We start from the raw sequence: 15,122 nt of genomic DNA, 5'->3' as shown, positions 1-15,122 counted from the left end.
TACTATAATTTATTACTTGTAATACCACAGTGCCCATGAGGTCTAATCACAAACCAGGAATTTCTGGACAGCTAGAATAAAAAGATTRATTTAAACCAAACATTTTGGAGGTCTACCTTACCATTCTGGAATCAATCTTTACAAAACCTTTCCAGCTCCAGAACTGGGGCTTGATAGAAACCTCCACTGGGAAAACTTTGAGCAAAGTTCTCAGTCACAAAGATGACCAAAATTCAGAAAGTCAAGTTCTGAAAGGAATCTTATTTGCAGCCATAAGCCTTTCTTTTCTGGAGGTAAGACCAAACACCAATAAAGCTGAGATACCTCATCACTGCAGGAAAAGACAGGAGCTTCACATAGAAAGAACCATCTGATTTGAGCAAAGGAAACTCAATGTACTTCAGGGGTACAAAAATAATGGAAAGGCCAACTGAAATTTCAGTTCTGCACTTGGAGTTATCAGCTAGAAATGAACGGGGAGGCTGCAATCATAACAGATCATGGTGTGATTATGAACTGCCAGCATGATGTTACCTTGAAAAAGGTAAATAGGATCCTGGGTTGTGTGCAGAGAAAAGCTCCTGCAGCAATAGAAATGTATGAGTGGAACTGCAGTGAGGAGAGTCACAGGAATGCTGTCCATAATTCTGGCCATCCAAGTGCAAATTGGATTATCTCTGCCTGGAGCAGGTGGAGCTACCCTGACGGTTTCCAGATTCTGCCTATTTTCCTCTTTTGCAAGAGGAGAAGTTTCCTTGGGTTTTTTTAGCCAAGTAAAGCAAAGGTTGTGAGGGGATAGGATGCAGTCCCTAAACAAAACCAGGGTGTTAACAACAAAGAGAAGAGGAGCCTCTAAGYAAAAAGACAATGTTGTCACAAGAAAAAACAGACATTAATTGTTTGGCAATAAATGCAGGCTGGAATTCTAAAGAATGTTCTTAATGGAAGAAGTTATATTTTGCAAACAGTCTTCAGATCAAAGCAGTGGGAGGATGAAAACAGTGTCTAGTTTTGAAACAGAAATAGGTATCTACATTAAATGGGATGAAATGAGATGCACCCCTGCAAATTRTGGAGAGTCAAGCACAGTGACCTTCTCCTTTCCACTCCAGTGCTTTTAGGGGATATTTTCCCAGCTGCTCCTATCACATACATTGGGCATTCTATAAGAAACAGCAAACCCTGACTGTAAACATGCATTTGATTGAAACATCTTTCAGATTCTTTTCTTCTTAAAAATAACCTTTAAAATATCATCTCTGAATATACAATTACATTGGAGCATGTCACTGTAAGTACAAGATAGGGTTAAAAGGTTGGGTAATTCTGAATGTGCAGTGACAGTGGTTCTTCAMTGTTCCTTTTGGTGGAACAGCTGTGGGGCATCATCTGAAGAKAGTTTGTTCCAAAAAAAGAATTGCCTTCCCCTCACTGACCCACCAAAGCCCCACAACAAACACTGGGACACCACAGAGGTGGCTCTTCACAGGATGGGTGGCCAAGCTGCTGAGCCTTTATGGGATTAGAAAGAGGGACAATGGAAAATCTGTCATTCCACTAATGTCCTGAGCTGTTGATTTTTGGCAGCTGAGAGCCAACAGCAGCAGCTCCACACAGCTGATTTCATTCTCACACTCCTCCATAGACACTCGAACTCCCATCAGAATCACACCCACCCTTGCCCCTGTCAGAGGTGAAACAGTGGGTGAATTAACTTTGATGTGACTCTGCTATTCCTGCAGTGCATCCAACCAGCAGAGCACAGCTCATTCACCTCCCATTAACAGAGACTGGCACTGGAAGACTCTGGAAGGCTCTGGAAGGTTCTGGAAGCAGCAGGTCTCCAGTTCCCATTCTGCATGGCGTGGAAGTAACCTGTGTTCCCAAAGCTCTGCAGAAGTTATAYGGTTTTCACATGCTTAACCTTCACCTTGCCTCTTCCCACAGATTTTCTTCTGAAAATGGCAAGTCTTCATCTTTAAGAATCAGTTAATTCCTTCCCATAAAACCAGCTTAAACCTTGCTTTAATTGACTATTGTGGCTTTTTAGGATTCCAAGGAAGGAGATACTGAATCAGCTGAAGGGAAATAAAAAAAATAAGCCAGCAAAACCCAAGGTAACAGCACAGCCATGCCAAACTCACCACATTTCATCATCCCCACTTCGTAGCATTTCCGTAGCCTGCAGGCCTGGCAGCTCTTGCGCCGGTTTTTATCKATTGTGCATTGATTGGTGGCTGGGCAGATATAATCGTTGTGTCCTGCAGCAGGGCAAGAAGGGAAAATTTAACATTTAAAATTTAGATTTTCAACAGTCTTGGTCATTTCCCAAAATAAGAAATGTTCTTGACTTTAAACAGCTCAACATTTTCATGTGCGTATAGCTATGCTCCATTAATTTAACTGATGCAAAATTTCCTATTTTCCCTATATCATAAACATGAATCTGTGGCCTCAAAATTCCATACAGCATAGCCCAGCTTTATAGTGATGACTGCCAGATAACCAAGCACCTTCTAAAACCAACCTATTTCTTGAAAATGGAACACACAGTCTTGTGGAAATTTGCTCCCAACCTGTAATTTCTTACTATATATTGGGAGTCTATGGCTGGCAGATACCAGATTTTAATTATTTTTTTTCCTCAACAGAGCTGAAAAGAACAGCTTCAGTCCTGCAAAGATTTAAGCAAACTACAGCTCTATTTACTGAACTATGATGTGGTGAGTTCCAGGAATGAAGAAGCCTTTGAAGGATTGACCCTGGACCAAAGTTAATTAAAAAAAAAATAAAAAAAAAAAAAAAATAAAAAACAAAAGCCAAGAGAAAAAGCAGACTGGTATGAAATAATGCATCTTGTAACTACAAAGAAAAACACAAGTAGAAGGTGTAAGTTTTAGATAGTCTGGACAAGTATTTGTCTTATTTTTCATCACTTTTCACTGCAGCATCTTCTGTTCTTTTCTCATTCTTTCCCATCTCACCTTATTCCCGCCCAAACCCCTTTATGTCACTGTATTTCATTAATCAATAATCTGGTCCAAAGGTTTATTACTGTAAACTGGACTTGGGTACACTCCTGGTGTAAATACAGTTGAATCATCTCCTGCCAAATACTGGAACTCTCTCTTGCAGCAATTACCAAAGGATGTAAAAATATTCACTCATTTACATTGCTTGATGTCTTTTCTCCCAGGCTGCTTTTGAAGTTGTGGGGTTTTTATGGTTTGGTTTTTTTCCCAACCAAGAATAAGATCAGGAAAAATACTGCTACTAGAGTGATTTTTTTTTTTCACTTGGTGCAAATCCAAGAGTTCATGTCCCCAAGGGTAATTATTTAACTGAACCATTGTGACTATTGCCTTGCAAAATTAGAATTATTTTAACCTTGAATTTTTGAACCGACAATTTTAAAAAGAAGAGATCARATTACAGTTTGTCCCATTTCCTACTGGCAGACAAGACTGAAAAACAAATTACTGTTTATCACTCTTCACACACAACATGGGGARAGAGGAGGAGGAAGTTTTCTGCTGCATTACAACCCAAGCACACAGGAGAATAAAGTGATTTAAAACTCTTGTGGCCTTGGGATAATTTAACTYGCAGGCAGATGTTCAGTGATGTGGGACAAACAGCCCACACTACAAACTCAGACAAGCTGAGGGGACCACACRCAGTGGCTCAGTAATGCCATCTRACATTATTCAGACGTGAGCCCAACATTTTAGTCTATGGCAGGCCCAGAACTCTTTTATTTTAATACAAAAAATCCTGCATAACAACCATTGCAACTGAGTGTGTGATAGTGTTTTATGCCCAGAACTGGCTTTCTYTTATTCGTGTTTTATTATTCTTTTRTTKGAATTACAAACACCATTACCTGGCAGAGCACACTGAGGTRCCCAAAAGAACACAGGGGGTAACTTCTGGTGGCCCAAGCAYATGTGAGCAACACAGAGCAGGCAAACCATTAACTTGGCAGAAAACCCTGTGAGAGCAAATTCATTCTCCATTTGTAACAAACTRGACACAGAGTTCTCTTCAATTATTTTAGAAATCAAAAGTCCTCGCTCCAGCTKGTAGAAATTGCTCTTCACCTGTGCAGTATTTGCACAATAAATTGAAAAGGCAAAGCAAGTTCTGAATTAAGTTTGATTTTCCTGGTGGCACCAACTCTGCCAAAATAAAATATCTGAAGATTTTTAGCAGAAAGCCTGCTAAAGGCTTTGCAGGCAGAAGAGAAAGGGGAACACTAAAGACCAAAAGGTAACAAGATTTTCTGCACTGGTATCCACATGCAGTAGCCAATGTCAATACAAATAACTTTCCACCMAAAGCTCCCAGATGAGGTCAAAGAACAGGGTAACCAGGCCAAGGTTAAAGAAACCAAGTGCCCCAAAGCTGTCACACAGTGCCTGAGTGACTTCCACTGGCTGGGACAGCAAATGTGGAGCCCCACATTTACTTCACACTGCAGCCACCCAGCAAATTTGAACTAAATAGCAAATATTTCAGAATTTAGACATGGAAGTAGAAGTCTTAAATAGAGTAAGAGATACTGCAGTGCAGGCTCTGAGGGGTGGGGGGTTGAGCATTAACACCAATCAGGGCAGTACCTGATTTACTCTGCACATATTTGTCCATCCTCCATAGGGTGTGGATATTACACACTGAGACTCAACAGTTCCTGGCAATCGACTCTTGTCAAGAAGAGCTCTGGGCAAGCTGAGTCTCCAGGTAATTGCCTTCTCTTACTGTGTCTCTGACAACTAATTCTCAATTACTACAACTGAGCTGGGACATAAACTCCCATCAGATTCACAGCTCTGCAGTGCCACCCCACCCAGGCTTCACTGTGGGGCCTCACTGTGCTSTGCTCCACCTCTGCTCCAAAGAAATCAGCTGCTCACTCTGCAAAGTTTCCAGATCTTGATAACATCAGAGCCAAGGGAAGAACAGTCAAATCATGTGTTGCTCTATTTTCAGCACGGAGCACCAGACACCAGGATTTCAGACCAGCTCATTACTGGATCAATTGCTGCAGCCCCTAGTCACACGAAAAAAATTATTTGAGCAAAATTGGCAAAACCTGTTTGTCYTACCTTGAATACTTCTTTTAAAAAATGCTTTGCAGCCTTCACAGGACCAGACCCCATAGTGGTATCCTGAAGCATAGTCACTGCAGACTGCACAGAAGTGGGCATCCTTTTTTGAGCCAGGATTATTTGCAATGGGGCTTGTACAATCATTGCCATTAACTTTTCTTTTTAAAGTTTCTCTGATAGAAAAGAAAAACATGTGTTACAAAAGAGGAAAAAWTTAAACTGCAKTGYAAAGARTTTCATAATTTKCCATTGTCTTCTATTGTCTCTCTGCAGAGTCTTCATGTTCCTGAACACAGGATAGTGTGAAACACTGTTAAGCCTTTCTGACAAGATAATTTAAAGCATGTAGTCTGATTCCAGTGATAACACACTAGAAAGATTTAAAATAGTCAAAGGGATAAAACTGCTGCTGTATTAACCACATGAACCCTGGGAAAATCATATGGAACTCTGATGGATCTTGAAGAATTGCTGGAAATGGGCAAGTCCAGGAATTTGTGAAGTGGATTTTGCTTCTCAGGAGCTTCAKATGGAAAAGGAGAACTCAGACAGCTCAGACTGACACAGTAAACGCTACAATGATCAGAGCTGCAGTTGCTTTGTCCTGTTAGTAAGGCAGAATTACAATACACATCCATTCTCAAGTATTTAAGTACATGAGGCTTTAATCGCTCTATGACATTCTGGAGAATTCTGATGTGAATTTCAGCCTACAGGATCAGCTCATGATGTTAGACAAAGTTTTCTGTTCAAGGTGACAACCCTTGTTGATCACCTGAATGCTAAACTAAAAGAAGTATGAATACAAGAAAAATGGAGAAACACAATTAATAAAATACTTTTGTGCATAAAAAAAATATTGCTCTACATAAATTAGTCAGATACACACATTCCTGAAACATTGCAAATAATTCCAACATACAGGAACTATTCTTCATGACTGGATTAAATTAAAACAGGATAAAAACCATGAAAAATAGCCAATTCCTGACACCAAGATCCTGTAAACAGCAGGAAGAAAGGAACTTAGATTATCAGTAATGCTGGGTTTAGGTGTAGGAAGTACATCCATTGTATCCTTTTTATCTGGACCTGATTTTCTTGGTGGTTTTTGCACATTTTGCTTTCAGGGTCAGTACAATTTCTCGACAGAGAGCAAATAGTGTCATGTGCAAACTCTCAGCAGCAGTTTGAGAAAAAGAAAGGTGTACAGTCAACTTATGGTTATAAACTGAAGCACAGAGGCAGAATTTAGGAACCCTAGAATTTTCCTCATYCCACCTTCCAGCAGGATTAGAGAGGAGAAAAATCATTTGGAGTAAGACAGCAGGTAGCATTGTTTATGACTTCTACAGAACAAGGGCAAGTTTAACCAGAACAGTGGAAACATGCTGAAAGTGCAGTCAAAGAGGCTTTAACTAATATATTAAAAGTAGATTTTGTGCTGGTTGCATGACAGGAGGTCAGGACAAACACACCCACATGCCAAATGAAAATCATCAAGTTCATAAGCATTTGAGGAGAACACGTTCAAATTTCCTGGTAAAAAATTTGGAAAGGAAGAAAAGGTGCTTCTTGGAGCAAATTTCAAAACAGAACAATTAAGGTCCTTGTTGCACAATTAAGTTACTGAGAGGTTTTTTTTAATGTTAATTCATTCAGATGTGGCAGGGCAGAGGAGGGTTTAGGTGGTTAACGAGCTTGGTCTTTGATTGCACACACACCCCATTAATGGATTGGTGAATCACTGAGTTGCTTCCCTCTCTGCCATGCTGAGAAGACCAATGAGGGGGAACTSTCCCCAAAAGAGACTGTATCACATGTGCTTAATATGCTGCCAATGCAAGGAGGGGAAAACATTGCTATTCCTTCCCCTGTAGTTTGAAGCAAAAATAATTTGGTGTTTCACATTAGTAAAAGAGGTATATTTTTGAGCTTTACTTGGGAATCATTATCCAGTTGTGAGGGTCAGAGGAGACTCCAAATGAGCTGGAGAGCCTCTCTGTGACTGATTGATATGCTGTGGWGAGCAGTGTTTATTGCCCTCGATAAAGCATTGAGGTTATGGATGAAAATAAAGAAAAAGCACCTCCATAACATCTCAGTGTGGATTGTTAGTTTTTACCTCCCAGTCATGACAAGTGCTTTTAAAAAGCACTTTTTCTTCCCCTGCTTAAAAGTTTAACAACAGCCACCTTGCACACATGCAAGGCTTTCACAGGCTTGTGGCAAGCAGCTTGTGCACAGTGGAACCATCTGGAACAAACTCCTCCTGCGGCCAAACAGCATCAGAGCTGCTCGTCTGAGACAGCTGCAGCCTCGCACCAGGAGGCTCAAACCCCTTCAGTTTGTCACCACTGTCTGCAAGGACAACAGGCCCTGTAAAATCAGGGATTTTGGATAAATATCCCATACCCCAAGACTCTCCTGCTCCGCAGCATTTCCTCACCGGGGGCAAACAGAGAGGGCAGAGACAACATCCGTGGGTAGAGACAACATCCCAGCTCCTGCAGGGCTGGGGCACCTCAGGATGCTCAGCAGAGGAATGGGCTGCCAGATCTTCCAGGTGAGCTGGAAGCAGCTGGATGAATGCTCACAATGCTCCTGCACCAAAGGAGGCAGGAAAATAGGGGATGTACCCTGGCAGCTGCTGAGGAGCCACACGGTGAGAGATTTATCCCTTTATACCTCCTAGCACTCCTCTCTGTTTTATGGTCGTGGTTTCTATGCAGAGATACTATATTTCTGAAAAAGAGTTAAGACTTCACTTAAAATAGTAAGTCAGTCATTTTCTGCTGGTTATCCTTCTCTGAGCAGCCTGGTCTAGGGGAAGGTGTCCTTGCCCACAGCAGGGGGTTGAAACTACATGGTCTTTAAGACCCCTTTCAATTCAAACCAKTCTGTGAAAAAGGGGTTCTACTCCAGATTTTCTTGATTTCTCTTTAAGTAAGATCATCAGCAGCTACATGAGCAATAGTCCTTATATATCTATATAAATAGCTGACAACTTATTTATTTAAACTCCAGTGTGGCAGGTTTGGCTTCCCTTTTGTCTGTTGTAAAGAGGGCACTGCAGAGCATCAGACAGGCTTCTCTTGCTCCTGGCTTATTCCAGCTGCTGTCCCAACACCTGGACTGCTTCAAATACTAACCTCCCTAGGGTTGTCAAACCTTTGGAACTTTAACCTAAGTGGAAAGAGTTTGGATGTTACCCCTGCTCACACCAAAGCTGCCTGGGGGATTCTTCTGTGTGTAAGTTCTACCCAAAGAGTCGTTCCCAATCCACACACCTACACTGAAGGCAAATCTGCACTCCAGAACTGCACAAAGCCCACCCATTGCAGAAGGAATGTGGGTAGTCTCAAAAATAGCACAAATCCTTTATTAACCATTGAATTAAACTGTTGCCAGGACACACTATTTTTCATACTCCAGGTGACTGCTGAAGTCAAATAAGGAGGCCTGTGAATAAACAGATGCTGGAACAGAGCAGCACCTGCCCACCCTGWGCTTTTATCCATCCCAAGTGTTGTGCCCATGAACGGGGCAATTTCATCAGCTGATGATCCACACACAGATTAGGATTTGCTATTTGAGTAAATGTGCAGAATGAGATTGGGTTTTTGCAAACAGAGTTTCTTGACAGCTGAAAATTTAGCCTGTGATTACTCTTCACTACTAACAAAGTCAGTTGGGAGCAGCAAYAAGAAACAAAGTCAGGCTTTTTCAGTAGCAGCCCCCTTTTAACGTGACACATGCTGCTGTGTGACTGTTTATACTGAAAGCCAGAAGCAAAGAAAACATTTCCCTCGAATTTCAAGTTAACAAAAAGCCTTCACAYCCATTAGATGCAGTAAAAAAATAACCTGGGTAAGAAGGAATTCAAACAACATTGTATGAAAAGCCAAAAAGAATGAACCTTTACSTCTTTCACTCAAAGGACTTAATCTACCATAGCAAAATTAATTTTTATTACACAAAATAGTACCTAGCASTCCTGAACTTTTGTTTACACAGTGTAAACTGTTCACACACTGAAGGTATTTGCAATGCTTGATGTTGCTGCACATTACTCTAAGGAGGTATTGAAATAAATCTCATTTCAGAAGTTACATTGAAAACAAACAAATTWWWWAAAAAAYCACAGGATTGATTTGGTGGAGTTTTTAGTGGAGTTTTTTTGGCATTGCTTTGTTTTTCAGAGGRACCAACACATAGAATTGAAATGTAAAAAGAAAAGAGTTGAGCTAAGGGAACTTAAATAATGTAAATACCATTCAGRCACGTTTGAAAGCAAGAAGCAGCACTGACCTGCTCCCGGGCAGCAGCGGCTCCATCGGTCGAGCCTCRCACCACAGACTCTTGGGCTGCTCTGCATAGAGCAGCGAGGACTGGCAGTGCAGTGTCAGAGGGGACAGATGGCCAGGAGCAGACCACAGAGCACTGGGGCTGGAGGTTTGCCTGCCAGCCATGCTCTCTGGATCCCCAAAATTGCTGGCAATGTTGTAGTTCACCATAGCAGGGCTGCAGAATGCCATTGCAGAATATTCATGTCTGTTTTCCGGGTAAGAGGAGGGAATGTAGACTGGACTGTGTTCTTCTGACAGCGTGGGCTGATTGCAGCTGTAGGGGACTGGAGAGATGACACCAGCAGGTGAATTTTTAATTTCTGTTTTATTGCATCCAATATCCTGAAGTGGCAGCAACTGAGAAAAGTCCTTGTGAGATGATGTGCACAGGGACATTTTGGAGCAAGTCTGAAGAGTGCTGTTTAAATATTCATCCTGAGATGATAAGGTATATTAAAAAAAAATAAAATTAAAAAATTAGAAAGCTCTGCATTAAGTCCTTTTCTATAAAACATAAAAGGGACCAGTAAACCAGAAAACATAAAAATGTCTCATTAAAACAGATTACACACCAAATGCACTTAAATAGTCAATGTACAAATTTACTACCTTTCAGAAAAAGAAAGCTTTCTAGATTGTCCTTAAAAATATAGGYTGAAATACACATTGAGTTCAGACTCCTTTTTAAAAAAGAATAATTTTAAGAAGAAAATTATTTCAGGCCTGCCTGAAACAAAGATGAAAGTGACAATTTGGATCTTAACAGGAGCTACAACCAGGGTAAAACTACTCTATATCAGAGACAAAATTACCCCAAGATCCACAGCTAGAGAGGAGAAATCAATTCTCTTTATAACAACTCACCATCTCCTGCTGTAACTGCACTACAGTCTCCAGCCTTGTACTCCAGGGCGCTCCCCTTTTCCATCACAAACACTTTACAGAAGATATTTTGAAAACACACACACACAAACACACATGCAGGTTCCCTATACCTTCCAAATCCAGAACTCCACTGCACAGAGGGGGAGGACAGGAAGGGGATGTCAGCAAACAGTGCAACTTCATCACTGAGAGGTCCCTGGGTACGGCACCTCTGAGCAGAGCAATTAGAAAAGTACAAGTCATAAAATGCAGCTATTTCCAAAGCTGWCAGCACAACTCGAGTGATTTCATAAGGTACAGAAGTTTTATAATTCCCATTYCCAACTACTCCCTGTCCTTTCTCTCATCTGACTCAGTTATCAAAACAAACACCTTAAATTGCCCACAGCATATACTCTTTGCCAGATTTAGGTATATACAAATTAATTAAAAGAGAAAATAATTTTGACAAGACAGAAAAAAAAAACCCCAAAAACAAACAAATACCCATTATCTTCCTGAGACAGACCCCTGCCCTGGAAGCATTATTTTGCGGTAGCATTTAAATACATACTTTTCTTTATTCTTCACTTAGAGTTTAATCCGCAATTCATTCCAGCTCTGAAGACAGACCTAGTYTGCAATTCAAAACAATTCTGTATCCAAAATAGCAAGTTCCAGCCCCCTGCACTGATATTTCAGTGTACTTTTACATATGGTAATAAGATCCTAACAAGAGAAACCACAGGATAACTAAACATCCAGCTTTGTTATTCCACGAGTRGCCAAAGGTATAGATGCAATATGTTCTTACCTTTTTTTGCCTCACATGACCACAAAGCAAGATGAGGAAGATTCAAGCACGGATTTGTTGAAGTAACAGCAACCTCCCTGTCCCCAAAGTTCTCAGCCAGATGGCATTTCTAGAATGCCACCTTGAGGCATTTAAATGTTTTTGTCCTCTAGGGTGAGGACTGAGAGTAGAAGCATTAACAGAAAATGTAAAAAATAGTCCTTTTGACTAAAATGGATAGCTGAGAGTCCATCCTTCCTTCTCACTCTGCACTCTGGMGATGAAACTGAAGATATATGTGGAAACAACCAGAAACTCATTTAAATCAGCCCAAGCACTTTAGACCCAGCTGCTGTTTTTTCCTTTGTGGGAAACAGGAAAATGAGATATCTCAGCAGCTGTTTGTGTCCAGCAGTTCTTGGACTGGAACTCCAGAGCTGTCAGAGCAGGGGATTCTGGCCTCACTCCTCACTCAACCTACACACTTCATCTGCCCCCACCAGACACTCCTCTAGGAAAAACCAGGCATCGTGCAAACTTCACTGCAAAAAAGCCATTGATAAACCCAAATGTGCTTTCACTCCCAGATTATGGGGTGGGTAATATACTAGAAACAAATGAGGGAACTAAAAATTACTTTAAGTGTATTTTCAGGGGTTACTACAAGTGAGCCRGTGAGCACACTGGAATCAGCACACATTTAAAGATTCAGTGTAAGGAAAGCTGCATTCCCTTTGCAATCTCAGAGGCTGCAGGTATTCAGGATGAGCATGGACACTGCTAGAGCATCTGGAATGCCCAGCAAAAGCTGTCTGTGCTCACTCTGAGCCTCTGCCTCCCTTAGAAGGGCACAGAGTGCAGGGCAACCCCAAACCCTTTGGAGAAAAGGACCTGAGCAGCACTACAGCAACACCTCTGTTACCATCAGCTAGAGACATTCTGCTCTGACAGATTTTGCAGCAGGCAGCTGGTCTGTAACTCCCCTCAGCATTTAGCAAATAAATGCCTGTACACTGTAGAAGCAGACAGAACACAGGGCTCCTACTACGGAATTTTATGAACAGAAATCAGCTGMGATTTGAGTCATGTTTTGCTGCAGAGGGAATCCGCTCCTGTGTGTATGCAGGGTAACTGCCTGTTTAGCAGGAGGAGATACTGTCTCCAAAGGGCAACACAAAGTATTCAGAAACATCCACAGAAGTTACCAGAAGCAAGACTGAAGTTTGTTTTAGGGGYAGGAGTTCACACAAGCATAAGAAGTCAGTACAGCCCTCCTCAAAACSTCACTGCTCATGATTTATTTACAAGAGAAGGGGACTCTGGGGTCCAGCAGGTTAAAGAAAACTGTCCTCATGGTCTTCAGAGGCTGWAATGTAGTGAAAAAATAACAGCATTTGCCTGAGATAATTAACTTGGGTAGGAGAAATTGTTAAGCCACAGCAGACAGTGGATGTACATGAGATCACATTGATCACATTTCCTTGCACCCAGAAAATTTCAAACGGGAAGCCCAGAGCCTTACAAATAAAGTGAAACTGTTGAAACTGCTCAGAAAGTCCTAAAAATTGTCTGCTGGACTGTCAAGATGAGTGTCTTAAAGAAGAACTGAAGACTGAGGGAAACAGATCTCAAGATCTGAGACTGGAGAATTCAAACTCCACAAACCAGAGGAAGCACAACCACATTTAATACGARGATTACAATAAATAGGCTAATAAATTTGTTCCATCCTGACATAATGTCCTCATATCTTAAACACTACTCATTAAACAGAACTGAACTACTTCCTAAAGTGAACTTCTGTCCCAACACTCCCTCTTCCTCTGAAGAAAAATTTTAGAAGCAAGATTCAATGCTAAAGTACATTATTCAGATGCAGTCCATCAGCCCTGCAGTAKATCTGTACCAGACACAGAAACAAAACAGGTGTCTATTATTTTTATACTCCAGCCTCCTGGGAGGCTGCAAATGTTTCAATCCACTGAAGTGAGTTTAGCTTAGCAACACACTCAACAACTGAAATGCCATTGTTAAGTAAACAATTGTCATTCTGGACAGTTCCTTGAGTAACACTTACCATTCACAAATCTAAGACACTACAGGCAGGATTCACTTCTGACATAAAACAGCTTCATTAGCTCCAGTACCCAGAGGATGACACCACTATCCATAAGGATGCAGGAAAAAAAAGAAATGTTATCAATGCTCTCCACCAAAAAAAAAAAAAAAAAAAAAAAAAATTATGTTTCTTCTCTTTGAAGAACTCTAAAGCAACTGAATGTATCTTGAGAGTCACCATGCAAGACATGCCAGATGAGGCACAAGAACTGGTTTAGATGTCATAGTCAAACAGACACATGGGTAAATAATTAAGCCATCTGACGTATTTCAACAAACTCAAAAGCCACTTATTGCACATTACCTATACCAAGTACCTCTTCAAAAGCCTTGTGTGAAAAAGCTTTTTTTTTTTTTTTTTTTAGTTTTATGGGTTGTTTTTTTTTTAAGTTTTGGAAAGGGGAAAAATAGGTAGAGAGGGCAGGGTACCTGCTTGGGAGCATAATAAAATAACATTCCCTAGAAAAGCACAATGCTTCGAAAAACAAGGGAGTGATGGATAATCTCAGGCACCCTTCCATCAACACACACAACAACATGCCTAGAATTTTACACATATTTTGTGTAATGATTTTTTGCAATGGAGAATCAAGATGACCTTTTCCTCTTATGGGCTTAAATTAAAATGCAATCATTCTTCCTTGGGGTTTAACAGAAGTGATTCAGCAAGCGTGCATTGCACCGCCCACCCCACAGCCAAAGATCCTCAGTCAAGAGATCTTGCAGAGCACTCTATTAATATTCTGTTAAGTTACATTTTACACAACAATAAACTGAATCATCTTCTGGAGCAGTGATTATTAAAGGAAAGTCATTCCTGATGCGTAAGATGATACTTGTGCTTTGTGAAAAACTTATTACTCATTAAACGCAGCAGTGCCAGATATTGCCAACAGAAGGCAGGCGAGTAAACAAGTTTATTATTACCTGGATGCAAGAAACAGGGGAGAGATAGGGAAGCAAAATGCAAGCACAGCTATCTGTGCAGACCTCAGATGCTGCACTCACTCCTGCAAGATTAATAACCTGTGCTCAATGGCATCAAGATTTTCTCTGAAGGAAATACTGCAGCTCAAAAGCACAAAGGAAAGAATATTTTTAAAGAAAATGAGCACTCTTTGGCTTTGGTCAGGACACTGACCATGTCYAGATTATTCTAAATATTTATAAATACATTTCAGGGCTCAGTGATTATGACATGGGGGCACCAAGGGAACTGGATTTGTTCTACTTGAGGAATACACAACTGCAGTCTTCTAACCCCTGAAGTGGAGATACAAGGACAATAAATGCAGACTCTTTTTACAGAAGGTGYACAAGTCAGGTCAAGAGATCACAGTCACAAGCCAGTGCAAGGGAAATTCCAGTAGAACACAWGAAAAATCCTTCACAGTGAGAATTAAGTACAGGAACAGGATACCCAGCAAGGCTGCAACATCCCTGTCTTTGCAGAGATTAAATAAATACTCACTTTGAGCAGGATTCTGGCTCAGTTGCTCTCTAGATTTCCCTTCCCACCTTCCCATTACTGAAGGCATTCATAGCAGAGGAAATTCCATTTTACCTGAGCTGGCAAGAGTGAGGCACAGCAAAGGCTCATGGCCTTTGTCACCTCTGTTCAGGGAGGAAAGAGCTGTGGGTCCAGCCCAAAGACAACCAGCATTTAACACTTCATGTTGCACAAAACCAACTGCCTTGCACACRCTGCAGTGGGATTAGTTCAACAGAAGGTATCCATCAAATTGGAAAATATTTTCAGATCTTAGTTCGAACTAAAGTTGACTTTATTAGTTTTTAAYCTTTGCATTTCTAGACCATTAAAACGTTACCAGACTCGAGAACAAGATTTTAGCTTTCTATATTTGCATCTCTTAAATATTTTTCTTATCC

General features: G+C 40.9%; 1 protein-coding gene across 2 annotated transcripts in view; it reads right to left on the bottom strand.

The window, feature by feature from the left end:
- Positions 1-13,339, bottom strand: part of ESR2 (estrogen receptor 2) — a 31,862-nt gene extending 18,523 nt beyond the window's left edge. Inside the window, exons 1-4 of one of the 2 annotated variants that reach the window (XM_057383795.1) lie at positions 13,192-13,339; positions 9,420-9,892; positions 5,106-5,281; positions 2,145-2,261 (exon numbers count right to left, since the gene is read on the bottom strand). In XM_057383795.1, coding sequence (XP_057239778.1) covers positions 2,145-2,261; positions 5,106-5,281; positions 9,420-9,892; positions 13,192-13,194 — 769 coding nt within the window. In that variant the 5' untranslated portion in view covers positions 13,195-13,339. Of the gene's footprint in view, positions 1-2,144; positions 2,262-5,105; positions 5,282-9,419; positions 9,893-10,452; positions 10,784-13,191 lie in introns of those variants that run through there. The other variant, XM_057383796.1, reaches the window with a different exon arrangement.
- Between the last annotated feature and the right edge of the window lie 1,783 nt (positions 13,340-15,122).

This window comes from Malurus melanocephalus, unplaced genomic scaffold (assembly GCF_030028575.1).
Source record: "Malurus melanocephalus ecotype Western Australia unplaced genomic scaffold, MMel_1.1 scaffold_659, whole genome shotgun sequence".
Taxonomy (NCBI): Eukaryota; Metazoa; Chordata; class Aves; order Passeriformes; family Maluridae; genus Malurus; species Malurus melanocephalus.
This window is presented reverse-complemented; position numbering and strand designations above follow the sequence as displayed.